Raw genomic sequence first — 13,590 nt, 5'->3', positions numbered from 1 at the left:
GGTAGGTGATCTATTCAATGTAAGCGTGGTGTTTTATGTATATTTTGGCAAGTGATTCATGGAAAAATAGTATGGGCTGTAAGTATTTTATATTCAATCATAAAGACAGAAAACTGAAAACATCCTCTTGAGGCATAGACGTCTCTTCAATGCTATGATTATGGAAAAACAATTAGGTTGTTTTGTTTCACCTTTTATTTAGAGCATTCATTATTTCTCATGAAAATCATAGATGCCAGCCAAATTTGTTGTGTATTAGCGTATTTTCACACACTTAGAAACATAAAGACAAACCTACATTATTTCAGAATATGGTTATTTATCCAGAGCATACTTAGCTCATTATAAATCAACATTAATATATGTTGTATTAATTACATAAAATTACAGAAAAGGGTTATAACACAATTATGGCCAAGGTCTGACTGTCCCAGAACCCAATAATATACATAGTCTACCCTTGAACAACACAAGGAGCTAGTGGTGCTGACCCTCATGCAGTCAAAAATCCACGTATAGCTTTTGACTCCCCTAAAACTCAACTACTTGTTTTTTTTAAGTTTTTATTTTTATTTATTTTGAGAGAGATACAGAGAACAAGCAAGGGAGGGGCAGAGAGAGAGGGAAAGAGAGAATCCCAAGCAGGCTCTGCACCGTCAACACAGAGCAAGATGTGGGGCTGGAACTCACAAACCATGAGATCATGACCTGAGGCTGAAATCGAGAGTCGGACGCCTAACCGACTGAGCCACCCAGGTGCCCCAAAACTCAACTACTAATAACCTATTGACTGGAAGACTTACCCATAACACAAACAGTTGATTAACACATATTTTGTACATTATATGTATTATATACCGTATTCTCACAATAAAGTAAGCTAGAGAAAAGAAAATATTATTAAGAAAATCATAAGGAAGAAAAATTCATTTACAGTAATGTCCAGTATTTATTGAAAAATACGTGCATATAAATGGACAGAGTTCAAACCCATGTTGTTCCAGGGTCAGCTGTATTATAAACCTTCAGCAGCTCTTAGGAGGTTTAAGGATGAAAGACAAGGCCTGCGAGGGTGCCACCTGCCAGCACTAGCCCTCCTAATCAGGAATTCAGCACTGACTGAACACTGGAGCCTACTTACGGTTAATAGAAGTGGCCATGTATTTTCACTTATAAGATGAATAAGTTCTTTGGGTCTAACGTACAGCATGGTGACTGTAATTGATAATACTGTGTTGTATAATTGAAATTTGCTAAGAACCCTTTCTTAAGGGTTCTCATCCCCCTCTCCCTCCCATAAGGTGACTGTGAGGTGATGGATGTGTTAATTAACTGGATGCTGGGGATCCTTTCACACTGTAAACGTGTATCAAATCATCACGTGGTACACCTTAAATATATTACAATTTTGTTTGTCAATTACACCTCAATAAAGCTGGGGAAAAAAAGGAAAAGAAAAAATTAACCTTTCACTGGAAGAAGTAGAACTATTGTCTTATAATGTTATCACACTCTCATTAGTAATTATAAACAAATCGATATACAATTTGGAACAGGAAAAAAGGAATATAAATACCAAGATCGATTCGTTTTCTTGACACTGATTCATTCATTGTCAACCATCAACTAGTAAATCTTGGATTTCATTTCTCTCATCAGAATAAAGGTATTAATTACTCAATTCTATTCACTCCCTGTACTGTTGCTTCCCCTGTTAAGGACTAGCTCTCTCTACTCCCTGTTATACTGATATGTGTACATATAGATAGAGATATAAATTTCCAGGACCTCATGACAATTATAAGTAAGTGAGATATTTATGTATGATTAATGCTTCTTTTCCCTGCTCTTCTGCAATTCCCATGAAGGCAGGAACTCTGTCCCTTGAGCAATGTGCTCCCAATATCTAGTGCCTAAATGATGTACCTGGAAGGCATTCAACAAAATGTGTTGAATCAGTGATTAAAGATGAACGTGTACATCTGGCCACAGTTCCGGGTCACCTCAATCCTCTGGACTACGGAATTCTCCTCATTACGAGTATCCTGCCCACAGAGCCACCTCACTCTGATTCACTTTCTACCTCACAACCTCCTTTTTCTCCCTCAAGTGTAACTCCACCCTTTTTTTTTCTCCCCACCATTTTACCCTGGAGAAAATGGTCATGGCTTCCCCAGGATGATGGGACCATAAGTGACAGTGCCAGATTACTATCCCAGTGTTTCTGATGCCAACTCCTTCCAGCAAATCAAAGCACTGCTATTTCCATCTCTCGCTGTTTCCCGCTGCAGTTTTTAACCTATTGTGATTGAGTTCCTTGTGCCTGCTTCTTTCATTCATTCCTTCACTCAGAATCGTTTTTCTGTTTGGGCAAATTCAGCCACTGAAGGATGTGCCAACAGATTCTTTCTACAATGCACAGACTTGCTTGGGACTCTCCATTTCTTTTCCCAGTCCAATCATTGACAAGTGCAATGTGGGAGCAGAGTTGCATTCATCTGATTGCAGGTATAGGCTAAAGTCAGTGAAGCAATAAATTTACCCTTACAAAAGTAAAATAATTTTTGTGGGGGGCGCCTGGGTGGCTCAGTCAGTTAAGCGTCTGAGTTCAGCTCAGGTCATAATCTCACGGTTCATAAGCTGGAGCCCGGTGTTGGTCTCTGTGCTGAGAGCTCGGAGCCTGGAGCCTGCTTCGGATTCTGTGTCTCCCTCTCTCTCTGCCCCTTCGCATTCCCACTCGGTCTCTCTCACTATCTCCAAAATAAATAAACATTAAAAAAATAATAATAAAATAATTTTTGTGGAAATATTTCCAAGCTGTCTTAGTCTCCCTACTTTCTTAAACAAGGTGTGTTAATGTCATCCAGTCTGGTCTTGCTAAGTCAGGAGAACTGTATATAGAAACTGTGAGCTTCAAGGGTTAAGCTTCAATTCCTTAAGAAATCCAAGCCTCTCCTACTCCCCTGGTGCCATGTAAGTGAAGAGTGAATGGGTATTAAATAAAAGTGTCAGTTATAATTGTTAAACACTGGACTAGGACAGCAAGGCTGGTGGGGATATCTCCTCCCCTGGCATTTCTTCAAATAAAAACAGCATCTGTTAGAAGCACTATAGGATAGAACTATCTGGACCGATAATGGCATGGCATACATTGAATGGAATTTGAACCCCAGAAGCTCAAAGCTTTAAATGTCTTTCACTTCCTTTCTGTTATTTGCTGTGTGTAAAGAAATCTTCTCCCTCTTCTCTACTCCCAGCCCTAGAGCATACAGCTACAGGGAAGAAGCAAAGCTATCACAGTATGGACATATAGAAAAGAAAAGGATTATCCCATAATTATGGCAAAGGTCTCACTGTCCCAAATCCCACAAGAGACCAAGTAGCATTCATGGTAGTGTAGCACCAGAATACTATGAATATAGAACACCCTTTTGAGAGGTTTTCTTTCATTAGCTCCATTCCCGTTGCCAAACAGGTACAAAGAAAAGTTGATACTGACTCACTGGATATGGAGAATCAAGTACAGTGGACAGGCTCCAAAACTGAGAAAAGAGACATTTGAATCTGATGTAGTCGGTGTCTAATTCTACATAAGATATTGATAGAACAAGCTCTTCCTATTGAGCTACCAGGTATCGAAATAGACCCAGTTTTTAAGAAATTAATACTAAATAAAAATAAAATAATAAATAATGAGGACAGACATATTTATAGCACATAATGTTGCTGAGATACTTTATAAGTAGTGTATTATTTCCTAAGCAACTCTGAGGTTATTTTAGATAATTCAGGGATGCACTAGTTATAAATTGAAATGCTTGAGAATGCTTCACTTAAAAAAAATTTAACCCTAACCAAGTGCCACTGAATTAAGTGTAAATTAAACTAAGCTTATGGTAGGGGACACCTGGGTGGCTCAGTTGATTAAGCATCTGACTTTGGCTCAGGTCATGATCTCACGATTCGTGAGTTCGAGCCCCGTGTTGGGCTCTGAGCCGACAGCTCAGAGCCTGTTGCCTGCTTTGGATTCTGTGTCTCTCTCTGCTCCTCCCTTGCTCACACTCTGTCTCTCTCTCTCCTCTCAAAAATAAATAAACATTAAAACAATTTTAAACTAAGCTTATGATAACAAAAATGAATAAGCCTTGTGAAAATTCTGAAAGGAAAAATTTATTTTTTTTAATGTTCATTTATTTATCTTGAGAGAGAAAGAGCTCAAGCATGAGTGGGACAGGGGCAGAGAGAGAGGGAAAGAGAGAATACCACACAGACTCTGTGCTATCAGCACAAAGCCCAACACAGGGCTCAATCTCACAAACGGTAAGATCATGACCTGAACTGAAATCAAGAGTCAGAAGCTTAACCGACTGAGCCACCCAAGTGCCCCCTGAAAGGAAAACTTTAAAAAGAGGATCTTCTCTCCCTAAGCCAAATATTAAGAGTAACATCAATAATCATAAAATATGTTGCTAACATGGACCCTTGAGATGAAGTGATGAAAATGGTACCTTACCTCTGTGTTCTTCCTCCCCAAATCTGTAACTCCAGTGTAAATATGAGAAAAAATCAGACAAACTCAAATTGGAGGACATTCTACAAAATGCCTAACCAATACTCTTCAAAACATACAAAATGTCATCAAAAACAAGGAAAGACATAGACAAGACAAACCTAAGGACTCATGATGACCAAATGTACTGTGGCATTCTAGATGGGATCCTCAAATAGATAAAGGACATTAAGGAAAAATGAAGGAAATCTGAGCAAACTATGGACTTTAGTTCATAATAATATGTCATTATTGGTTCATTAGTTGTGACAAGTGTGTTGCAGTGTAAGAAGTTAACAATATAGGAAATGGGGTGCAGGGCATATGGTAACTCTGTATTACACAGCTTTTCTCTGTAAACTAAAATTATTCTAAAATAAAGTGCTTATTGAAAAATACATGACAAATGCAGTTTTTAAAAGGATCTTCTGATATAGTATTCGCAGATGAAGATGCTTTTTGGTTTATAAATTATTTCCATAATTCGTGACAGTTCTCACATCTGCTACTATAAAATTCATTGCAACTTCTTTGCCTCTTGGGGAAAAAAATGCATTTAATTATCAGCGAAATTCAACTCCAGCTTGTTATGATGAATGATTTGAACCTGTCAGCTTCTTTCCCCCTAAAAACAAAGAATTGAAATGAAATACAGTCTTCTTCCTCTATTCCCTTCCTTCCACCTGCTTCATTTAATTGATGAAGGTTTGAGCTTTTATTAATCTTTTTGAGCTCCTCTGTAAGATGCAGAAAAAGCTAATATGATATCATTGTATCTCGCTAATGTGTGTGCTTTGTGAAATGGATACACTCTGCCAAGACATAAATTACTTAAACTTTGATAAATGTGTGGAAATCAGGGAATGTTCAAACAGATAAAGCACAGCAATTCCTCTTTTTTCTCCCTTTTTTAAACTCCATTTGGTGCTTGCAGTTAAATGTTTTTGCATTATTATTGCGATATGATGGGACAAAAGACAGCAGTGATACCGACAGAGTCCCAGAAAGTACAAAAGTAACCAGGGGGAATATAACCATGTGTTTTGTAGATAACATCTAACAACATTGTCTTGGACAGAGTGGTTTGCCAACAGGTTCAGAACCACCTGCAGTCTCTCCCAGCATGCTGTATCATGGAAATTGTCTGTTCAGGAACGAGGGCGCCTGCCAGACACTTTGTACTTTCAGGTCCCTTTGCTGACTCATTCGGTAGGTTGGAATCAAAGATCCACAAACACATTTTGTTGGCAAAGAGAGCTTACCTGTGCCTGTGATCTGGCTATAACTCAGATGCCAGCAAGACTGGAAATAGGAGGAAACGATTGATTGATGTTCTGGGGCTGAGAAGGGTATTTTCTACTCAGTCATTAATTTGTCATATGGCACTGAACAAGTTGCTTGATTAACCATTAATCAGTTTCCTGGAGGCCCGAGAGTTCATACAACCCTTTGAAGACAGTTCTTGAATAGGAAACATGGTACTATCCATTGGACCATGCAAGAGCCATCAGTCACTGAATGACTCTTGCCAGAGATTGGGCTCAGTAATTTCCATCCATTCTTTCATTTTGTCCTTACAATTGATCAACAAGGGAGATATAGGTGAGAAAACGGGTTCACATCAAACACTTAAGTGAGGGGTGTGAGGTCATCAGGCACCAAATCCCTGTGCTTTTTCCACCATGCTGATTCCATACTGGGAGTGTATGGATGAGTGTGGGGCAAGATTATATTTCCTCCAACCCTTCGTCATCCCTGATTAGGTCTCTGAGATTAAGCATGAGCTTTGGGGACTTAGATCATACAATACTCCTTGTAGACCGGGTCTAGGGGAGGGTGCCCTCTCAGCAGTGATGTATTCATTTGAAGAAAACATTCCAGGGGTGAAGCCAAACGAGCTATACCAAAGGGAGAGTGAATTGGAAGAGGAGGTACAGTCGTCTTCTCTTTAGGACAATTAGCAATATATTTGTCCTTTTAATGACACTCTTCTGCCAATATATCATTATCTAATAACGTTTTGAGATTGGGGTTTATGTTTGGAAATCAGTATTTATGATAATAAGTAATAAACAGATAAGCTTACACACAGCTTTTCTCAACTTCTTTAATATTGCTGTCAAAGCAAGCTAGACATGTGATGGTCTAGGGCAAAGCAAAAAAATTAAAACATATGTACATCTTTTTATCTAAGGAACTGTCTGAGTATTTTTATGAGAACAGAGACCAATTATAGATCTGTGCTATTCGTTAAATTTTATTATTTTTTATATAAGCCAACCTTCAAATCAAGAGCTCCTTGAATAAGTTTGAACCTGAAGAGTATTGTGTTAAAATATATTTTTTAGAAATTAAATTACATTTTAAATTCATATGGGAAATCTTTTCTGAAGTGTTGAAGAGCCTTTCTAAAAGCAAGTAATCACATCTAAGTTATCTGCTTGATAAACTAGGATTTTTTTTTTTTTTTACATACTTATTGCTCAGGGTTTGTCAACATATGTTTGGGTCAAGTTGTTACAACATAAATTACTACAAAGAAAATCTTCACTTTTTTTAAGCTCAGTAAATGATCATTTATTATTATTCTTGTTTTTGTTATCATTGAGTAATCTCAGAACCATCACAGCAGAAGTCCTAGAGAAAGAGGATTTCTTAACATCTGTCTCATAACGGCTTCTGCAATGAATAAGCCAATACCAGTTAACTTGCAAATTTACTTGTCATTGAATGATGGGTTCAATGTTTATAGGTTTTCAATAATGGAAAAGTAAGGAGAAAGCCAGGCCAAGCACTAAATGAGAACAAATGACCCAGGTAGAAAAAATTCAGGAAAATGTATAATGTAAAACAAACATTTTTAGGGGAAAATAAAAAAGATCAGGTTGCTGTTGGTAACAAAAAATGTTCTCATACTTCTGAGCAAGAAAAATGTTTTTGAATAGAGAATGGGTCTTAGTTCTACTAACATAGTATTGATCGGCAGCATGGTACATAAAGGTAAGAACCAAGATTGTTTAACAATTTAGAAGGGGAAAATGTCAGAAGGGATTTATCCTATGAAGAGAAAGGAAGGAAGGCAGGAGTGAGAAAAGAAGTTTGGAAGTTGTACCACATAGGGGAGTAGAGATCAGGAAGTAAAGTTCTTGTTTACAAGATTCTAGTAAGTGGTAGGTATGTCTGTCAGCATTGACCAAACAAGGCACATCTCATGAAATACTGGAAATGGATGAAAAAATAAATAATAGAATCTGGACAACAAGAATCATAATCACAGAGAAGGGAAATTGGGCCTTGATCAGCAAGGGGTTTCTTATCTGCCCACGTGTCCTTGTCCTTGCTGGGGAGAGGCTGGACACGTCAGTTGGACCAGCCTGCAGCAGTCAGTTCTCAGGAAACTCAAGTTATAACTGAAGGCAGTACTGAACTTCGTGGGTTATTACCAATGGTTTTGAATGAGATTTGTGCACATCATAATTATGAGTATTCAAAATCAGAAAGCTAGTTACAGTATCAGAAACACGCAGAATATTTTGAACCAGAAATACAGACTAAGGATTCTTTTTTTCCTGGTGAATATACTAATCTTTCAATGCCAGCAAAGGAAAGAAGTATCAACTCAGGATTCACAAGCTCCTAAGAAGGCGGTATGCATTTAGGTTCTGAATATAGTAAGAATGTGCATTGTATCAATTTGCCCTCCTACCAAACCTCAGTAATTTAAGGGAAAAGAATTTTTAAAGATAGTAGACATGAGGAAGGAAAACATTCAGGAAACTAATCAGAAGCAAATATATAGATTATGAACTCTGCCTCACCGCCCAAAGTACAAAAAAGGGGAAAAAAGCACACATGCATTGAAGTCCTTGGTTTCTGACTCTAAAGTGATCCTGGGGACAAGGTGTAGGTGAAAACACTTTGCACAAAGCTCTATTAGAACTTCTAAACTTTTGTGAATATATCAAAGATAACCTCAGGTTATTAAACTCTACCATACAGTCAAGTGAAATATTTATAATCCAAGCTATGTCTCTTTTTTTTTCCTCAAAATTGGATTGAAAGTAATAATTTTTTGTAATGATCTGAGACTATTTTTACTAGGTGCTTTGCCAAGTTTGAAAGGGTTGGGGAAACAGTTCATAAATACAGCTTCACTTCTTTCTCATCCTTTTCATCATGCTGACAGTTTTCTGGAGAATCATTACCAGAGTGGTTTGTGCCATTAGAGATAAGAGGCTATCTGTGTTTCCACCAGAAGCCTCTATTTTCCGGACTTCATAAGTCATCGATAAATATTCACTCCAGGCAACAGTTTCATATATTATGATTCTGTCCCTCCAAATCAATATTGACTTAACTAAATGATTTTTAGAAATTATGGGGACTCTTACACTACAAAAAGAATAAAAAGAAAAATCAGATGCAGATTAAGTGCTATGTTTCAGTGGGTGGGATCTGAACCACGTTCTGTGGAATCCATAAAACATTTGCATCCTTTTAAGCAATTCTTTTGGGGTATATAATTCAGTTGTAATAACATTTGTTGAATAATACATAGTCTGTTACTAATTAAAAATATACATTTGGAATTTGTGTAAAGACCACAAAATTTGAAATTATATTCTTTCAACTAAAACGTTTGTGGACCGTTCTATTACTATTCATGCTCCTTTTTTGTTAGAGAGTTTGAGATGGAATTATCAAAAGTTATGAAATGATATGACATAAGCCTTTGAATATAATAATACCCTTAATATTTCCAAATATATTTAAGAGACTTATTAATATTTTATATTTGGATGGTTGCTAGCTTCTTAGTAGAAACCTTCAGCATTCTGGAGTTGTCTTCTACCTGAAGTAGAAGACTTCACAAATTGAATGATTTTTTTGTTTTTGTCATACAAATTGAATGTTTTTATTGAATGAGATACCAAAATACATTCCTTCCTCCAATCTGGAAAGATAGTATTGTAAAGATTAGGAAGCTGAGACTAAAACCACATCAATCCATTAAAATAAAATACTCTCTTCCTAATTACATTTTAATTTTGGTACTCACAATTTTACAGTGTTTGAATGAAATGCCCGTCTCGTTGCACTGTTGAGCCCAGCTGTGTGTGTGAAATGCTATTTATCAAGAATCGAAATAATACTGCAAGCATTTCCCCTGTGCTTTAGCTTTAGTGTGTACGCTCGAAGCATAACCTGAAGTTTATTTCTCTTTCTTCTTTTCAAACAGTTATTTTGTGAAAGTAAGAAGGTGGTGCATGCCACAGAGGGACTGGATTGGGAAGACAAAGATGCTCCGGGGACATTGGTCGGAAACGTGGTGCACTCAAGGATCATCAATCCTCTGCGCCTGTTTGTTAAACAGTCTCCAGTCCCAAAGCCTGGACACTTGGCGTATGCGGACAGCATGGAAAACTTTTGGGATTGGCTGGCCAATGTCACCGAGGTTCAGGAGCCATTGGCAAGAACTAAACGGAGGCCGATAGTAAAAACGGGAAAATTTAAGAAGATGTTCGGATGGGGTGATTTCCATTCCAACATTAAAACTGTCAAACTCAACCTCCTCATCACAGGGAAAATTGTTGACCACGGAAATGGAACCTTCAGTGTTTATTTCCGACATAATTCCACAGGCCTGGGCAATGTTTCAGTGAGTTTGGTACCCCCCTCCAAAGTGGTGGAATTTGAAGTTTCCCCACAGTCTACCTTGGAGACCAAGGAGTCCAAATCTTTCAATTGTCGCATTGAATATGAAAAAACAGATCGGGCGAAGAAGACTGCCCTGTGCAACTTTGACCCCTCGAAGATCTGCTACCAGGAGCAGACTCAGAGCCATGTGTCTTGGTTGTGCTCCAAACCCTTCAAGGTCATTTGCATTTACATTGCCTTTTACAGTGTTGATTATAAACTTGTGCAGAAAGTCTGCCCTGACTACAATTACCATAGCGAGACTCCATACTTATCTTCCGGCTGAATTTTTCCACAGTGATGTAAATGAGGGGTGACTATATATTTAATTAGAATGACCAAGAACCAAGCCCAGCTCTTCATGATAAAGGATCCCTTTTGTTTCTGGCAGTGAACCTTAGTTCCCTATTAGATTTCAAATTTAAAAAACAAACAAAAAAAAGAAAGATCTTTAAATGTAAAAATGTGTTTGTTTCGGTCTTAAGTACCTTAATCTAAAAAGTCAAACTGTGTATGAAGCCATCGCTTTCATGTAGGATGGCTAAGTCCTAGAAATATTGTTGTTTCTCTAAAAGAAGCATCAATGGTAGCAACATGTAATGAGAAAGAACCAAATTATGCATGTGATAAACATTGCTCTTGAAATGAGCCTGCCTTTGAAATATGTTTTGGAAGGTTACCTTAAAATAGCAGATTCCGTAAAGTAACTGAAAAGATTGTATTTGATAGAGGAATCACATTTCTGACATCAAACTCTCGTTTTTATTGCTGTCTTTCCTCCCACATCTATGCTGTTATTGATATGAGAGATGAAGGGGTAAAATTTGTTTCAGACCTCATGTGTGAAGTTACAGTGCCACAGTGGAACAGAATACATTATTATCTGAGCTTGAGTGGGATGTGACTTAAACATTTAGCCCTTTGCTGGTCACCATCCTGAGGCTACTCACCTGAGTAGTAATATTAGTGGGTTGGGAAAGCTAATCTGGTTATATTTTAAGTGAGTCCCACAATAATGAAGTCCATGATGTTTTTAGATTCATTTGCCAAATTCAATGCTGTGAGATTGCCAAAAATACCATTAAATCTGTATCCACCCTATAACCTATAGCTTCGTTCTATTCATTTGATAGTGTGATTTTTATACACATAGAGAACAACTCTGAAAGTGAAAGTGGTTGTTCCCTAGAGGTTAGAATAAGGAAAACAATTGGAAGTGGACTAACAAAATTCCAGGATTATGGATTCATTATTTCTAGCCTCCCAGATTCAGTTCTCTTTGCATTTAGTTAATTATTTGACTGAGGGATTAAATTCTATGTAGAAATGAAGAGTATATTTAAACATTACTGATTATTATTAAGTGCTAACAACAAAGATACCTGATGCACCAGGCTTTTGAAATCACTTCAACATTATTGTGGCTTCACCATTGGTGTCCTTGCCATCTTCTCTGAGGCGGGTGGACAGTCATCCTGCATTGTAGAACTGGATGATCTTTGCATTAGTCCAGAAAGAGGGTCTGGCTGACCAGTAATGTTTCTAGAACTTGTAAGACTCGTGGAACAGCTACTCTTTTTACAGTAGGTATTAACTTTACCCAGCCCCCACTCCTTATTTGTAAAATATCAGTTGAAGTAAAACATTAAACTGAAGGAAGACCAGTCTAACCAACAAAAATGCTCTTACTGCATTATTTAAAAAGCCAACAGCTCTTGTCCTCTATTTTGCTTTTCATTCCTTTCCTTTTACTGGTGATATCTGTACAGTGTTTGATTTTGTCTTTTGAAAAATTGTACTAGGCTTAGTGTGTGGTAGTACAGGCTTGAAATTTTTGCTCTGAGTTCATTAGGTGCTTTTGCAATTTTGTGGTTGGTGTGAAATATTTTAAGGCATCTTTTTATTTTCATCTAGAAACAAGATTAAAATAATATTTATTGTAAAATATGTGGGAACCATATATGTATATATACTTAGAATTTTCTGTGTACAGAGAAAGTATGTGTACACATTTCTATGTAAATAAAAAGAATTTGCTAAATCTGTCACATGATTTCAGGCTTTTTTTAAGACTCTTCTTTCTTTTCTCAGGGTGTATGTGTGTGTGTGTGTGTGTGTGTGTGTGTAACACCAAGGGAGCATTAAGATTTTCCTTATGCATATATTAAATAAAGCACCTTGGCTATGAGGACTTTAATGTAAAGTAAAAGGATAATTCACATAAGCACTTGGCATATAGTCTGGTACCTGGTAAGAGCTCTGTAAGCGTAAGCTTCCATTATGATTGGAATAATAATTATTATTATTGCAGCATGAAATATGATTAAAAACTCTGGTGTTCAAATGTTGAGTGATATGAACATATCCATACAAAGGGAAAAATATAAATTGGTTTACAAAATTCTTGGATTTTAGCAGGGTTTGTGGAATTAAAAAAAAAGAAAGAAAGATAATTTCCTTAGGCATATTTTTTAATTGGAGTAGAACATATGTCACATACATTTTTAAGTCATAATTTTATTTCAAAGACTACATAATTGTCAGTAATGGTACTTGGCACCATATAAATCAGATCCCATTTAAACATGCAAATGCATACATTTCTACAAAACCATTTTTACCTTTGAATATTGCAGTTGAGGAAAAGGACATTCATGTAAGCTAACTTTACACTCAATTATAAATTCATCAAAAGTTAAAGAATAGACCCTTTAAAAATAAAAATTAAACCAACAATTGTACACCTGAAACTACAATAATGTTATATGGCAATTGTGTTTCAATAAATTTTTTGTAAGTTAAAAAAAACACACTCAGCAGAAATTTAATCTTCAGGGAGATGTCAGGCATCTTTCCAGGGTCTCTCTAGGCTTACTGCTTACTAGAAAGCAAACTAGTTTGAAGACCTTTTCACCCTTCAGCAGAAACAATCATTTTACTCATCACACTGGATGAGGAAAGAGACTGTATTTCCATGACTAAGAACAATGTGATCATACCAGCCATAGACTCTATAAAATGTATGGAAGGGAAATGAGAGAAAGAGCCAATGGACAGCATGCGGGAAAGCAGCAATCAGTAAAAAGGAAACAATTTTCTTCTTACTGCTTGGTTCTTGGAATTTCAATACATTCTTATGATTAGAGTAACAGCAACAATGAGTGTGGTTCTCTGATATGGCCACCCAAAAGAGCACCTGATACATATTACATTATATTCTTTAATCTTTATTCTTGCAACACCTTTCTTATTTACATGACTCAGATGCTACATGCTACATTTAGGCATGATCCTTATTCTTCCTTCATTCAAAACATGGTTCTGCGAGGTTGGAACTGCCATTA

The 13,590-nt window shown here is 36.9% G+C and overlaps 1 protein-coding gene across 1 annotated transcript; it reads left to right on the top strand.

Annotated features, from left to right (window-relative positions):
• Positions 1 to 6,402: 6,402 nt before the first annotated feature.
• On the top strand, positions 6,403 to 10,532 carry NXPH2 (neurexophilin 2). The gene is made up of 2 exons (XM_042993889.1): positions 6,403 to 6,480; positions 9,789 to 10,532. The coding sequence occupies exons 1-2, from the start codon at positions 6,403 to 6,405 to the stop codon at positions 10,530 to 10,532; spliced, it is 822 nt and encodes a 273-aa protein (XP_042849823.1).
• Positions 10,533 to 13,590: the final 3,058 nt, after the last annotated feature.

The sequence above is a fragment of the Panthera tigris genome, chromosome C1 (genome assembly GCF_018350195.1).
Source record: "Panthera tigris isolate Pti1 chromosome C1, P.tigris_Pti1_mat1.1, whole genome shotgun sequence".
NCBI classification, from domain to species: Eukaryota; Metazoa; Chordata; class Mammalia; order Carnivora; family Felidae; genus Panthera; species Panthera tigris.
The sequence above is the reverse complement of the archived record's forward strand: the minus strand, read 5'-3'. Positions and strand labels throughout refer to the sequence as shown.